This window comes from Marmota monax, unplaced genomic scaffold, assembly GCF_021218885.2.
Source record: "Marmota monax isolate L192 unplaced genomic scaffold, Marmota_monax_Labrador192_F-V1.1 WCK01_AAM20220418_F8-fsc00021, whole genome shotgun sequence".
Lineage (NCBI taxonomy): Eukaryota > Metazoa > Chordata > Mammalia > Rodentia > Sciuridae > Marmota > Marmota monax.
In genome coordinates, this window is record NW_026695228.1 from 26,605,699 (window position 1) to 26,618,628 (window position 12,930).

Below are 12,930 nucleotides of genomic sequence, written 5' to 3' on the forward strand. Positions count from 1 at the left end.
TTCTGTGGCCACCTTCTGCCACTCTCCTGGGAGGCTCGCCCACGTGGCAGCTGTAGGGTCAACTTTTCTCACTAGCTCACCCTGAGCCAGAATATGATTTCGTTCTCACGCAACCCATTTCCCCTTTTGTGTTTTTTCGTGGTTTCTGACGCTAAAAGTTCCTTGAATGTGCGATCCCAAGTGTCCAGAACGGTTCTTGCATGCGGTAGAGGAATGAATGAAAGTGCTTAGCACATATTAAGGGCTAATAAACGCTTCTTAGATGAATGGATGCTAGGAGGCCGGACCGAGAGGCTCCAGCCTTGCCTCCCTTCCCTCTGGGGGGCACCGAAGTCCCAGAGAAGTCCACGCTACACTCTTCCTGACCTTTCTCCCGGGGGCAGTTAAACCGGCTCTCTTTCCCGCCCGCCTGGCGGGTTTGAAAACCGAAAACCCCGCCGTTGCGGGCGGCCCACCGTTCGCCGCTTCCTGGCCAATCAGGAACGATACCTCCCACGCCGGCGCTCGGAACCTCCCCGGCGACGCTGTCATTGGCTGCCAGGAGCATGTGGGCGGAGCTCCATTAGGTTGAGGGTTTGGCAAGGAGGCTCCGCTACTGTGTAGCGAGTTTGTAAGAAAACAAATTGGCGGAGTTCGGGGGTGGGGCCTCGAGTGCGCTGACTCCGCCCCCTGGCGTCTGATTTTTGCCGCAGCGGCGGCAGCGCAGGCTCAGAACAGACCCCGCCCGTCGTGGAGGAGGGAGGGTGAGTTGCGGGGAGACCCTGCCCCTAAGGGGCGGGCGCCGGGCAGTGCCCTACCGGCGGCGGAGGGTTGGGCCGAGTTCCCAGCCCCTCTCCGCCCGCCCGGTTGACAGGGGGGAGAAGCCGGCTGCGAGGGCGGGGGTCTCACGGGAGCCTTGCGCCAGCGAGCCAGGCCAGGAGTCTAGCGTAGGCCGGGCGCACCGGGGCCGAGCCCCGAGAGGGCTGTTTGGGCCAGCAACGGCTGGCTCCCCGGCACTAACCGGGCTGGGGTGTGGCGGGGGGCTTCGCAGGCCACCAGTATCGACATGTTGCTTGAGGAGGTCCGCGTTGGCGACAGACTGAGTGGGGCCGCGGCCCGGGGCGACGTGCAGGAGGTGCGCCGCCTTCTGTACCGCGAGCTGGTGCACCCCGACGCCCTGAATCGCTTCGGCAAAACGGCTCTGCAGGTGAGGCCCGGCTGGCCAGGGGCAAAGGCGGGACTGTGGAACCCAGCGAGGGTTCCCTTCCTTGATGACCCCCTGGGCTCCAGTCCTTCTCTAGGCTGATATTGTACCTAAGGTCCCTTTTTTAGATGGGTAATGGGGGGGGTGAAGTGGGGGGTTGGGAGAGCTTTTCATCTTTCCTTGAAGATTCCTTGTTTTCTGCGTGCGGGGAGAATTCGTTTTCCTTTGGGAGGTTCTTATTCAGCGGGTGGGTTTCAGCTTCTTTGGATCCCAGCTTCATGAGATAGCTTAAGTTTCTTGGGGCTTCCATGCAGAGAGCTAGTCTCTGGAAAAGATGAGTTCTTGTCTCCCTAAGAAGGGACCCCTTTTTCTAGGTAGTCCTCTAAAAGTTATCTGGTTATTTGAGGGGAGTCTTCATTTCTGAGGATTGTATGGATTATTGGCATCTTATGGGGGCCCCAATAGAACTGTGTCATATTGTATGTTCCCTGGGAACATTTTACAGGGGAAACGCCCCACTTGAGGGACATCAGGTATCCCCAGGAAGATTCCCTTATAAAGGATGGGGCTTTTTCCTGAAAAAAGTATTTTCAAATTCTCTGGGCATTTCCTTTCCCTTGAGACACCTGCCAAGTTATTTGGGGGCAGTTCTCAGTCTCCAGGGGCTCATTTCCTGGAAGAGGCTTTAGATTTCCTGATGATTTCCCATATGTGGGGGGCTCTGTTTCCTTGAGGTAGGGAACATTCTTGGATTCCTTGAAAGTTCTCCTGGAGGTTATTCTTTTTGTTAGGGTCTCACTGTATTATTACGGGAATGATCAGCTTCTTGAGGATCCCAGAACTTGTTCTCTTGGGTCTCACTATCCCTGGGGACTGGTGTTTCCTGGAGTGTCCCCATTCTCTAGAGGACCTCTTCTCTTGCATTCTCTATTCGTGAGGACCCCTCTTTTTGGATGACCATTTTCTCTCCAGTGACCCTTCCTTGGGGACTTCCTGACCCTCTGTCGCAACATAGGTCATGATGTTTGGCAGTCCCGCCATCGCTCTGGAACTTCTGAAGCAAGGTGCTAGCCCCAATGTTCAGGATGCCTCCGGTACCAGTCCAGTCCACGATGCAGCTCGCACTGGATTCCTGGACACCCTGAAAGTCCTCGTGGAGCATGGTGCTGATGTCAACGCGCCTGATGGCACTGGGGCGCTCCCCATCCATCTAGCTGTGCAGGAGGGCCACAGTGCTGTGGTCAGCTTCCTGGCTCCTGAGTCTGATCTTCAACACAGGGATGCCAGGGGGCTTACACCCTTGGAGCTGGCAAGACAGAGAGGGTCTCAGGACATCATGGACATCCTGCAGGGGTGCACAGTGATCCCACTGTGAGCCAGGGCCACTCTACCCAGCAAGAGAACCCACTAGGTTCTGTCAGAAGAGGAGGGAAGAAACACTTTCTCTCCTCACTCCTCTTGCTCTTTACAGAAGGGGGAGGAGGACCAGTTTGTGGCTTATTGGTGTTGATTTTTGGGGGAGTGTGTGTTTGGGGGACATTTCTCATTTGTTTTTCTCACCCCTTTTGGTGTGTTGGACAGAGAAGGGCTCCTATAGGCAACAGCCACCGAAACGGTTCATTTTGTCTGCACCCCAGGCTTCTGGGGCTGCAGACTAGACCCAAGCGTAAAGCCTTAAAGCCCCAGCCCCAGAGTGAGTCATCACCTCCAAGGCTCCAGGAACCTGGTGACTTTGGCCGGCTGTGCTCAGAGAGATCCCTGAAGTGTGAGCTCTGTCTTGGGCATGGGGGTCAGGGAGGGAAGTGTTTCAAATCAATAAAAGGGTAGTATGAGTAATTATTTTGTTGGAAGCTTGTTTTCCAGTCTCTTGTACAGCGTTTAAAAAAGAGATTCTATTTATTAAGCTTTATGGAAAAAATTGTGTGTGATAATTTAATGTTTCTACCCATTAAATTAAAATTTGTGCATGATCACGGCTTGGGTGGCTTCTGATTTGTGAGGTTGAGATGAAGACTCACGCGACCAGAATGTCGATGGGGATGAGCTTCGGGGTCGGGGGTCGCGGAAGCTGTGGGGGAGGGGAGAACGTGGTCACTCCCAGAGCGCTAGGGTGAGCGAGCTGGGTGGGGCAGCGGTTGGCGCTGTCGGAACGGAAGGGAGGCAGGAAACCGCGTGTGGAGAAAGGGGCCCCAGATGTCAGCTGGCTGCCCGGAGCCAGAAGGGTGGGGAGGTGGGCGGTGGCTGCGGCCTTCCCCGCAGGGGCGTGACCCATGGGCGGGACAGCGGTCACAAGGCAAAAGGGATCCCGGAAGGGCTGGGGGCGGGGTTAGGCCCACACGCGCGGCCCCGCCTCTTTTAAAGTTCAAGGCGGGCGTGACAGAACGTGACCACGCCCCTTTAGGGGGCTGTCTGTGACACATGCGCAGTGGCCTCGAGTGCCGCCATGCCCGAACCGCGCGGGTCGTCACCCTTGCGGGTGAACGCTGCCTTTGCCGCGCGGTACGGCCGCTACCGGGAGCGCGAGGAGCTGCAGCGCCGTGAGTGCGGGGCGCATGCGCGCGGGGCGCCAGCCCTGGAAGGGTCTTGGGGAAGTGGGGGGTTTGATCTGGTCTCCAAGGCTGATCCTGTCTGTGCTTCACAGTGAAGGATCGCTACGGGGACCGAGACAGCGGCGATGACTCCAGCTCCGAGTCTGACTCCAGCGAGGAGCGCGTGGTGCGCTTCCCCACCCCTGTTCCGGACTCACCCAAGCGTCCAAGCCTCCTATAGCACTCTGACCTCGATTACAGGGGGCGCCTTGTCCCCAAGTCCCTGAGTGCCCTACAGTATAGTCCAAGCTCCGCCCCCAATCCCTTGAGGACCATACTGCACCTTCTCTATCTCCAAGTGTCGCCAAGCCCCCTCTCTTTCTCTCTCCTCTGATGGGTGGTGAGACCCCTCAGCCCCTCTTCCCCTTCTCTCATTCCTAAGGGCCTAATCATTTCTCAGTGTACTATTATGCGCCACGTGGGGCGCCCAACTTCTTCCCATATCAGCTTTGGTATTCTTCCTGGCTCCATTGTGCAACCCGGCCCCTCCTGCTGTTCCCCAAGTGTCCTCAGCCCACCTGCTCCTTTATAGATCCCTTTTCTTTCTCAGGAACTACCTCCTTTTGTCCTGCCTTCCTTTGCCCATATCCCCTACTGTCTGTGGCGGGCTCCCTACCAGTCCCCAAGTTGGTCCCTCCCTCCTCTGACCGCTAGTCACACCTGGCTGCCCACCTACCTCTCCCCAGCTGGATCCTCTGCCCTTTCCTGTAACACATACCCCTCTCCCCCATACCCTCTGTTCTACCTGCCCCTGCTACATACTGTCCCCATCACTGGTTTCCTCCAGAGCTGTTCCCTTCTGATGACTGCCTTCCCTTTTCCTGCCCTAGGAATTTGACCCCCAGCAGGAGCGTGACTTTTACAGGACCCTTTCTTTGTTGAAGAAGAAGGATCCCCGCATTTATCAGAAAGATGCCACCTTCTATCAGAGAACAGGTGTGTGTGGGGGGGTGCAGTTTCCTCTGTGCCCTACTGGTTCTTGTAACTATTGAAAGAATATTTTACATCAAAAGAGCTTAGGAAAGTATCTTGGATTATTACCTTGTGGGGTGGTAATAACCACTATAAATGCTCTTAATCTACAATGGGATTAGATCCCTATAAACCCACATGTCACTGCTGGGCACAGTATCTTATACCTGTAATTCCAGTGACTCTGGAGGCTGTGGCAAACTGTGTTCAAGGCCAGTCTGGGCAATTTAGTGAGAACCTGTCTCAAAAGGGCTAGGAATATAACTCAGGGGTGAAACACCCTTGGCTTTTATCCCTAGTACTGTGGGGAAAAAATTAGGGGCTGGGGGTGTAGTTTAGTGGTAAGGTACCCCTGAGTTTAGTTCTCAGTACTGGAAAAAAAATATGCGTATGATAAAAAATAATTTAATAAGCCATCATAAAGTTAAAAAAAAATCGTAAGTTGAACCATCCTATGTCAGGGACTGGTGGCATGTCAAAGTGTGAGTTGCTAACTGAATGATCTCAGCCCCACCCAGTAGTGCAAGTGTGATGCTTGTTTTATAGCAGAGAAGTGGTGGATTGGAAACCTCTCTCTGCCCCGGCCCTGCCCTGTGGGATTCGCTGCTAGGGGAACAGGGTCATGGGTAATGGTGATGGCAAGTATCTGGCTGCCCCACAGCATCATCCTCATCCTCGGAGAGTGAGGAGGAACCAGCAGCCTCAGAGAAGCAGAAGAAGGTGCAGCCCATGTATTTGAAAGACTATGAGAGGAAGGTCATCTTGGAGAAGGAAGGGTAAGAAGGGTCCCTAACCCTCAGATCCCCACCTTCCTGGGTTTTTTGGGAGTCTTACTGGTAGAAGTGGAAAAAGCCCCAAACTCTGCAGACTAGAGGGAGCCTCTGAGATCCTTCATATACTCCCATGGAACTACCCTGGTGAAAATAACTTCACCCCTTGTAGGGATAGGCAGGCCATGGAGCATGTACAGATAGGGTTACACCCTGACAAACCTGTTGTAAATTTAAAATATTAAAAAATACATTTAAAACTTATTTGCATTTAATACTGAGAAGTCTATTTGTAAAAATCAAACCATCATAAGTTGAGGTGTCAAGAATCAGGGACTTTATTCTAAAGCCCCCATCTTTGCCTGCACAGCAAGTATGTTGATGAGGAGAACTCAGATGGGGAGACCTGCAATCAGACAGCCAAGGTATGTAGATTGGAGGAAGCTGGGACAGGCTGAAGGGCGAGCACTGGCCTAAGGCCCATATCAGTCTCTCCTCTGCAGCAAATCTCGTCGCAGAGTTATGTGGAAGAACAGAAGCAGCTCAAGGAAAGGTGAGCCGTGGCCAGATGTGTAGGAGTTGAGGCTGCGGATTGGGGAGGCCTGGGATCAAAGCAAGCCCTGACATTTGCTATCTGTGTGCCTCATCTGTTACATGGGGTTAATGTCACAGCACTGCTCTGAGCTTTTGGAGAACAAGCTGTGGGTTTGGTAAGCAGGGTTAATCTTGGGGACTCGTGCAGGGGCCAATCTGCCTGTCCTGAGTTTTGTTTGCTGCTGTCTGCAGCTTCCGGGTGTTCGTGGAGGACAGCGAGGATGAGGACAGTGCTGGGGAAGGTGGCTCTGGGTTGCTGCAGAAACATGCAAAAACCAGGGAAGAGAAGGTAGGTGCTGGGACCCAGTTGGACTGCTGAGGGGGCAGGCAGCTGGGGCTCCCACAGTCCTTCAGCACTGGCCTTTCTCAGGCCCAGGAAGAGGCTGACTACGTTGAGTGGCTGAAGGGACAGAAGGAGATTCCGAATCCTGAGTCCCTGAGGGAACTGGTGAGATCTCACACATTGTCCCTGATGGCCCAAACTGCTTGTTCCACCTGCATCCAACCTTCCTCCAGAAAATAGTAGTAGGTTCCATCTCAGCACCAAAAAAACAAAAAGCAAAACAAGGTCATATACTCTAGAGATGAGGTGTACCCATCTGTAGGCCTCAGTTTCTATGTCTAGAAAATGGGGTAAACCCACCCACTCTAGGCTGGCTATGATGTTTCATTTTCCTAAATCCATTTGGCTCCCATGCCCACTCCCCTTCCCTGTCCCTGGGTTCTGTCACCCCCCTACCACTCCCTTCCAGACACACCTCAAAGAATATTGGAATGACCCAGAGCTGGACGAAGGGGAGCAATTCCTGCGGGATTATATTCTCAACAAACGCTACAAGGAAGAGGAGGAGGAAGAGGAAGAGGAGGAGGAAGAGGAAGGGGAAGGGTGAGCCTCATGCCTCCCAGGGCTGCACCCGTATCTCCTGAAGTGCTGGCCAGGAGTGAAAGGCACTTTGTGCTTGTTTTTTTTCACACAAAGGGAGAGAAAGAGCCACAAAGTGTGGGCTCTGGAATCCTGTGGCACTGGTTTTAATCTTGGCCGTGTGCTAGAGCCCCATGCCTAGGTTCCCTATAGATAGAACAGGTAATAGAATCATTCACCTTGTAGGCTCTGGGCGGGGGGGATTAAATGAGTAGATTCTTCTGGTACCTGCCCATGCATGTGGCCCGACCTATCTCAGCTGACTCCCCCAGCCTTGCCCTGTCCTGCCCTTCAGGGTCCTCAGCCCCCGAGTCCAACTGGCTGTACAGGATTCCTCAGATGAGGGGGAGCTGTTCCTGAAGAAGCAGGAAGACTTTGAGCACAAATACAACTTCCGCTTTGAGGAGCCAGACTCGGCCTCGGTGTGTGGCCAGGGCCGGGGTCAGGGAGGCCCCAGACCTCTGTTCCAGGCTGGAGAGCCGCAGGTCATCTCTCTGGCTCTTCTGCTCCCCTCAGGTCAAGACCTACCCGCGTACCATCGCATCCTCTGTGCGCCGCAAGGATGAGCGCAGGAAGGAGAAGCGGGAAGAAACCAGGGAGCGAAAGAGGAGGGTGAGTGGGGGAGGCCAGCTGGGGGTGGCCCAGCCCACTAGGAAAGCCCATGGCCTGCCCCCTGCCCATAGGAGAAGGCCAGGAAGCAGGAGGAGCTAAAGCAACTGAAGAACCTGAAGAGGAAGGAGATTCTGGCAAAGCTGGAGAAGCTGCGCCAGGTGACTGGCAACGAGACACTGGGCCTTGAGGAGCAGGACCTTGAGGATGATTTTGACCCCGCCCGACACGACCAGCTTATGCAGGTGCGGTTCAGTCATGGCATCAAGTCCTCACGAACTTGACCAAAATCAGGTTGTTTCCTAGCGTGTGGCCTCAGAAAAGTGACTTGCTCTTTCTGAGCCTCTTTCCCTGCCTGGAAGGTGGGTCTAACAGTAGCATCTACCCCAGGGCCATTGTAAGGATAGATTGGAAAGAATTCACGTTATAGCTTAATTGGGGGCTGGGGTAGTAGCTCAGTGGTGGAGTGCTTGCCTAGCACAGGTGAGACACTGGGTCCAGTCCTCAGCACCACATAAAATACAGGTTGAATTCTTTTTTTTTTTTTTTTTTTTTTAGTACCAGGGATTGAACTTGGGCACTTGACTACTGAGCCACATCTCTAGCCCTATTTTGTATTTTATTTAGAGACAGGGTCTTAGAGTTTACAGAGAAAAATCCTAAGTTGAACCATTGTCAGGGACCACCCGGATCTCCTTTCAACTCATTTTTTGAGCAGTTAGTGTTTATTGCCGATTGTGAGGGAACACGGCTCAGGTGAGGGCTTTATGGGAGAAGTCGTGAGCATTGCAGGGGCCCCAGTGAGGCCTGAGCCTGGGGAGCTGGGAAGAAGGCCTGAAAACTGGGAGCTTCTCATCCCTGAGCTGTGTTTTCTGAGATGGAAGTAGTTACTCAGGGTGGTTGTAAGAAAAGAGAAGGATGCTCTCCAGGTTTGGACATGTAGTAGGTGCTTTATAAATGATGCAGCTCACAATACTTGCTTTCACTAGACCTCCATTGGATGCTGCGGTTCCAGCAGGGGCCTTATTTCACCTTCTTTGATTTCCTATGGTGGTGAAAATCAGTCTAACATTTATTATGCTCCTTCTATATGCCAGGAATATATCTATGTGGGTATAACCCACTGGGATCAGGGTAGTGATGGGGACATGCAGGAAATGGTGGGATCTTAGAGGAGTCCCCTGACCAGGCAACTAAAATAAGTCCTCATGCCCGAGTAGCAGTTAGCCAGCCCAAGACAGGCAAAGGGTGCCACAGAGCAAAGACCTGCAAGCTAGAAAGAACTGGGTCTGTGGGACATACTGGTAGCTAGAATGACAGGGTAACCAGCAGGGGTCAGTGAAGGGTCCTGAACCCCTAGGGTCCCTTGCTTTAGGAGGTAGGTCTTGGGAGGGTACTGGGAGCCACATAGGGTGCAAGAGTAAAGGTGCCAAGGGCATTGTTGGCATCTTCATGGCTTCCTGTGAAGCAAGAAGGCCCTGCTGACCCCCAGCTCTGATCCTACAGAAATGCTTTGGAGATGACTTCTATGGCACTGCAGAGGAGGAGAAGCCACAGTTTGAGGAAGAGGAGGGGCTGGAAGGTGACATCACCTGCACAGGAGGCTGGGGTAGAAGTGGGGCCTACAGTCCAGGTCCCACCCTGACCCAACCTTTCTGTCCTCTCTGGAATCAGAGGACTGGAACTGGGACACATGGGATGGACAGGAGGAGGATGGAGCTTGGAGCCAGCAGGAGCCACACTGCGAGGACCCCGACTTCAATGTAGGTGTCACCAGTGGGGGATGTCTCAGGGGCCTAGAGGGCTGCTGGAATCTTAACTTGTGTGCCTGGCAGATGGATGCTGACTACGACCCCAGCCAGCATCGGAAGAAGAAGCGAGAGATCCCCTCCACGGGCAAGAAGAAGCGCAGATCACCCTTTGCCACAGCTGTGGGGCAGGAAAAACCTGTGTTCAACCCTGGTGAGGCCCGATGGGTCCTGGGTGATGGTGGGACTCCACAGGGCCTGGAACACCCCAGCAACCTGGCTTTGTCTCCCCTGCAGAGGACAAGACCTTTGAGGAGTATCTAGATGAATATTACCGGCTGGATTATGAGGACATCATTGATGACCTCCCTTGTCGCTTCAAGTACCGCACTGTGGTGCCCTGTGACTTTGGGCTCAGTACTGAGGAGGTCAGGGCCTTGGGTGGGCATGGGACAGCAAGGGCACCCAGGATGCAAGAGGGACCAGAGAGCTGGCTGAGGCCCAAAGATGCCACAATACTGTGGCCCATTTCTTCGTCTCAAATATAATAACAATAGTGCTAATGTTGGCAATAATAACCTTACCTGTCTGAAAGGGTCTCCATGAGGCCAAGGGCCAGAGGGCTTGGCACAGTGTCCAAGGCACAATCCATTATGCCCTTTTGGCCAGGAGTTGGGGGTAGATGGTGAGGATGGAACCCAGGGCCTCACACATGCTAAGCACATACTTATTATTTTTTAGTTATAGTTGAACATATTTATTTTCATCCTTATGTGGTGCTGAGGATCGAACCCAGGGCCTCACATGTGCTTGGCAAGCACTTTACCGCTGAGCCACAATCCCGACCCCCTAAGCACATACTTTACCACTAAAGTTATAGCCCCAGTTCTTTTAGATGACTTTTAATTCTGCTAGTGTGTATCAGCAGTAGGTTGGACATCAAGACTTGCTGGGATCTTGATTGAGCCCCTCCCACACAAAACAACAAAAAGACTTGGTCTATACAACCAAATGGCCCAGGTTCAAGTCCTGGCTAGGTAGCTGAGCAGTTGTGTGAACTTGGATAAATGATTTGACCACCCACACCTCAGTTTCCCCATCTTTAAAATGGAAATAAATAGCCCCCACCTTAGGCTATGAAGCAGAAATGAAATCCAACATATGTGGCTCTTTGAATAGCACCTGACAGGTTGTGAATGCCACAAGCCCTAGTTTGACTATTGATTTATGGTCAGTAAAAATGGCCAGTGTTGACTGAGCTTATTCCATGCAGAAACACTCCCTTAATCTACCCAGTGACTTTCCAGGGGGTTCTGAAGGGATGCCCACCTCATAAATGGGGAGGCAATCTTGGGAACCTGGGCTTTACCTTGGTTGGTAAAGGTAGTTGGCATGGGACCCCTACCCTGCCTTTATTTGAGACTTCGGGGTCAGCACTGTATTTCCGGTGAGGGCTCAGGGCTCTTGGGTTCAACCTGGAGTCTGAAACTAGCCAACTTCCTGGCCCCATGACCTGGAGCAAGAATCCCCTCCCTGAGCCAGTTTCTGCATTTGAGACCATCCACCAGAACCTCAAGTGTCTACTACAGAAGTCAGCGCTCTCCCAACATCACGACATCCCTGCTAGGTAGTCCTCACATGACCCTGCGTCCACCAATGAGGGGACTAAGGCTCAGGGTCTCCCTCTCCCTTCCACACAGATCCTTACTGCTGATGACAAGGAGCTGAATCGGTGGTGTTCCCTGAAGAAGACCTGCATGTACAGGTGACGGGGCAGGGTGGGGCCAGTGCCTGGTAACAGGCTGTTGGGCCGCAAGTATGAACACCTCCCAGAGCACCAGGTGACAGGCATATCTGCCGGGTACCTGCAGGTCAGAGCAGGAGGAGCTGCAGGACAAGCGGGCGTACAGCCAGAAGGCCCAGAACTCATGGAAAAAGAGGCAGATTTTCAAGTCGCTTTGCCCAGAGGAGTAAGTACTGCTGGGTTGGTAACCTGGGACTTGGGTTTGTGTCACTTTGTCAGCCACTGATTGCATGACCATGGCAATGGACTTCCCCATCTGAGACCTGTGTTCCAGTCTACCTGCACCACTGCTGGGTGATCTTGAGCAAGTCACTACCCATCTCATCTATAAAATGGACATCCGTTGGGCTGGGGATATAGCTCAGTTGGTAGAGTGTTTGCCTTGTATGCACAAAGCCATGAGTTCAATCACCACCACCACCAGCACCCACACACACAAATGGACATCAGTTTATGGTTCTTATTTCATCTGGTTGTTGAAGACTGAGTTAATCTATAAGTGTTTAAAATAAAATATAGAGGGCTGGGGATGTAACTCAGGGGGTTTAATTCTCAGCATCAAAAATATAGAAAATGGTGGGGCTGGGGTTATGGCTTAGTGGTAAAGTGCTTGTCTCACATGTGAGGCACTGGTTCGATTTTCAGTACTGCGTATAAATAAATGAGTAAAATAAGGGTCCATCAACAACTTTATGATGCTTATTATTTCCCAGTATATAAATAGGGGTAGTAGAAGCTCATAGTTCATTTAAAAAAAATTTTTTTTTCAACACGGGGAATTGAGCTCAGGGTTTCACACAGTTAGGCAAGCACTGTGCCACTGAGCCACATCTCCAGCCCTTTTTATTTAGAGAGCATATTGCTGAATTGTCCAGGCTATCCTTGAACTTGAGATGCTCCTGTCTTAGCCTTCCTAGTATATGGAGTTATAGGTATGTGCCATCACACTCAGCTACAGAGTTGATTTAAAACTCAGTTGATTTATATGAATAGCTTAAAGTAGGCCCAGGCACAAATACCAAAATTATCAGCATCATAATCCATCCTTAGTGTTCAGTAAGAAAAACTTGACTTTTACATCAGGCCCAGTTTTGAACCCCAGGCAGGGCCTGAATCTCTGTAGATGCTTCTTCTTATCTATGAAATGGGGCTGTGGCTGGGGGAGGAGGGGGGTGGGGGTGGGAGTGCTCAGGAGCTGGTCATGACTGGCCTGATCCCTGACTTTTTGCCTATAGGACACAGACGCCCACAGAAGCCACAAGGAAGCCACAGAGAGACAAAGCTAGCCCACAGGGGCAGCTGCCAGTGCCTGATGGGGCCTGTAGGAAGCAGCCCCAGGCAAAGAGCCCCCCAGCACAGGAAGAAGAGGTGTCTGTTTCACCCATTGAAAAGCCAGCCCCCCAAAGACGGAAGAGGAACAAGAAGGCACGGCTATTGGGCCCCACTGTGACACTTGGTGGCCATGAGTTCAGCCGTCAGAGACTTCAGGCCTTTGGCCTCAACCCCAAAAGGCTGCACTTCCGCCAGCTGAGCAAGCAACTAAGGAAACAGCGTGGGCCCAAAAGCTGCCCCTAAAGATCATGGAGCAGGCAGAGGCTGGTGGGCTCCTTCCCTGGGCCAGGTCTTCCCTCCTGCCAACCTGTGCTATGCACCTGCTCTGGGGAACCTCATGTCTACCTGCAGGCAAGTGCATCACCCTCTCTTAAAAGATGATGAAACTGAGGTTGGCTTAACTAACTT

The 12,930-nt window shown here is 52.6% G+C and overlaps 2 protein-coding genes across 3 annotated transcripts; both read left to right on the forward strand.

Moving 5' to 3' along the window:
• The first annotated feature begins 638 nt into the window (after window positions 1-638).
• Window positions 639-3,153, forward strand: Cdkn2d (cyclin dependent kinase inhibitor 2D). 2 transcript variants are annotated; one of them, XM_046437428.2, is made up of 3 exons: window positions 639-743; window positions 1,031-1,186; window positions 2,199-3,153. In XM_046437428.2, the coding sequence occupies exons 2-3, from the start codon at window positions 1,046-1,048 to the stop codon at window positions 2,556-2,558; spliced, it is 501 nt and encodes a 166-aa protein (XP_046293384.1). In that variant the 5' UTR covers window positions 639-743; window positions 1,031-1,045; the 3' UTR covers window positions 2,559-3,153. The 2 variants fall into 2 exon arrangements, with proteins under 2 accessions (XP_046293384.1, XP_046293383.1); XM_046437427.2 differs by lacking the exon at window positions 639-743 and having other exon boundaries at window positions 787-1,186.
• A 425-nt stretch (window positions 3,154-3,578) lies between these two features.
• Window positions 3,579-12,912, forward strand: Kri1 (KRI1 homolog). The gene is made up of 19 exons (XM_046436986.2): window positions 3,579-3,720; window positions 3,825-3,898; window positions 4,602-4,707; window positions 5,405-5,519; window positions 5,884-5,938; window positions 6,017-6,066; window positions 6,300-6,396; window positions 6,478-6,555; window positions 6,860-6,993; window positions 7,325-7,451; window positions 7,546-7,641; window positions 7,713-7,883; window positions 9,145-9,220; window positions 9,313-9,401; window positions 9,474-9,600; window positions 9,684-9,814; window positions 11,087-11,151; window positions 11,258-11,356; window positions 12,426-12,912. The coding sequence occupies exons 1-19, from the start codon at window positions 3,627-3,629 to the stop codon at window positions 12,763-12,765; spliced, it is 2,124 nt and encodes a 707-aa protein (XP_046292942.1). The 5' UTR covers window positions 3,579-3,626; the 3' UTR covers window positions 12,766-12,912.
• Window positions 12,913-12,930: the final 18 nt, after the last annotated feature.

Bases quoted from the DNA above. Each gene is read 5' to 3' on its own strand.
- Cdkn2d (XM_046437428.2), top strand. From the start codon at position 1,046: ATGTTGCTTGAGGAGGTCCGCGTTGGCGACAGACTGAGTGGGGCCGCG. The intron at 1,187-2,198 runs GTGAGGCCCGGC...GTCGCAACATAG, and splicing joins TCGGCAAAACGGCTCTGCAG to GTCATGATGTTTGGCAGTCC.
- Kri1 (XM_046436986.2), top strand. From the start codon at position 3,627: ATGCCCGAACCGCGCGGGTCGTCACCCTTGCGGGTGAACGCTGCCTTT. The intron at 3,899-4,601 runs GTGCGCTTCCCC...TTCCTGCCCTAG, and splicing joins ACTCCAGCGAGGAGCGCGTG to GAATTTGACCCCCAGCAGGA. The intron at 5,520-5,883 runs GTAAGAAGGGTC...TTGCCTGCACAG, and splicing joins GTCATCTTGGAGAAGGAAGG to CAAGTATGTTGATGAGGAGA.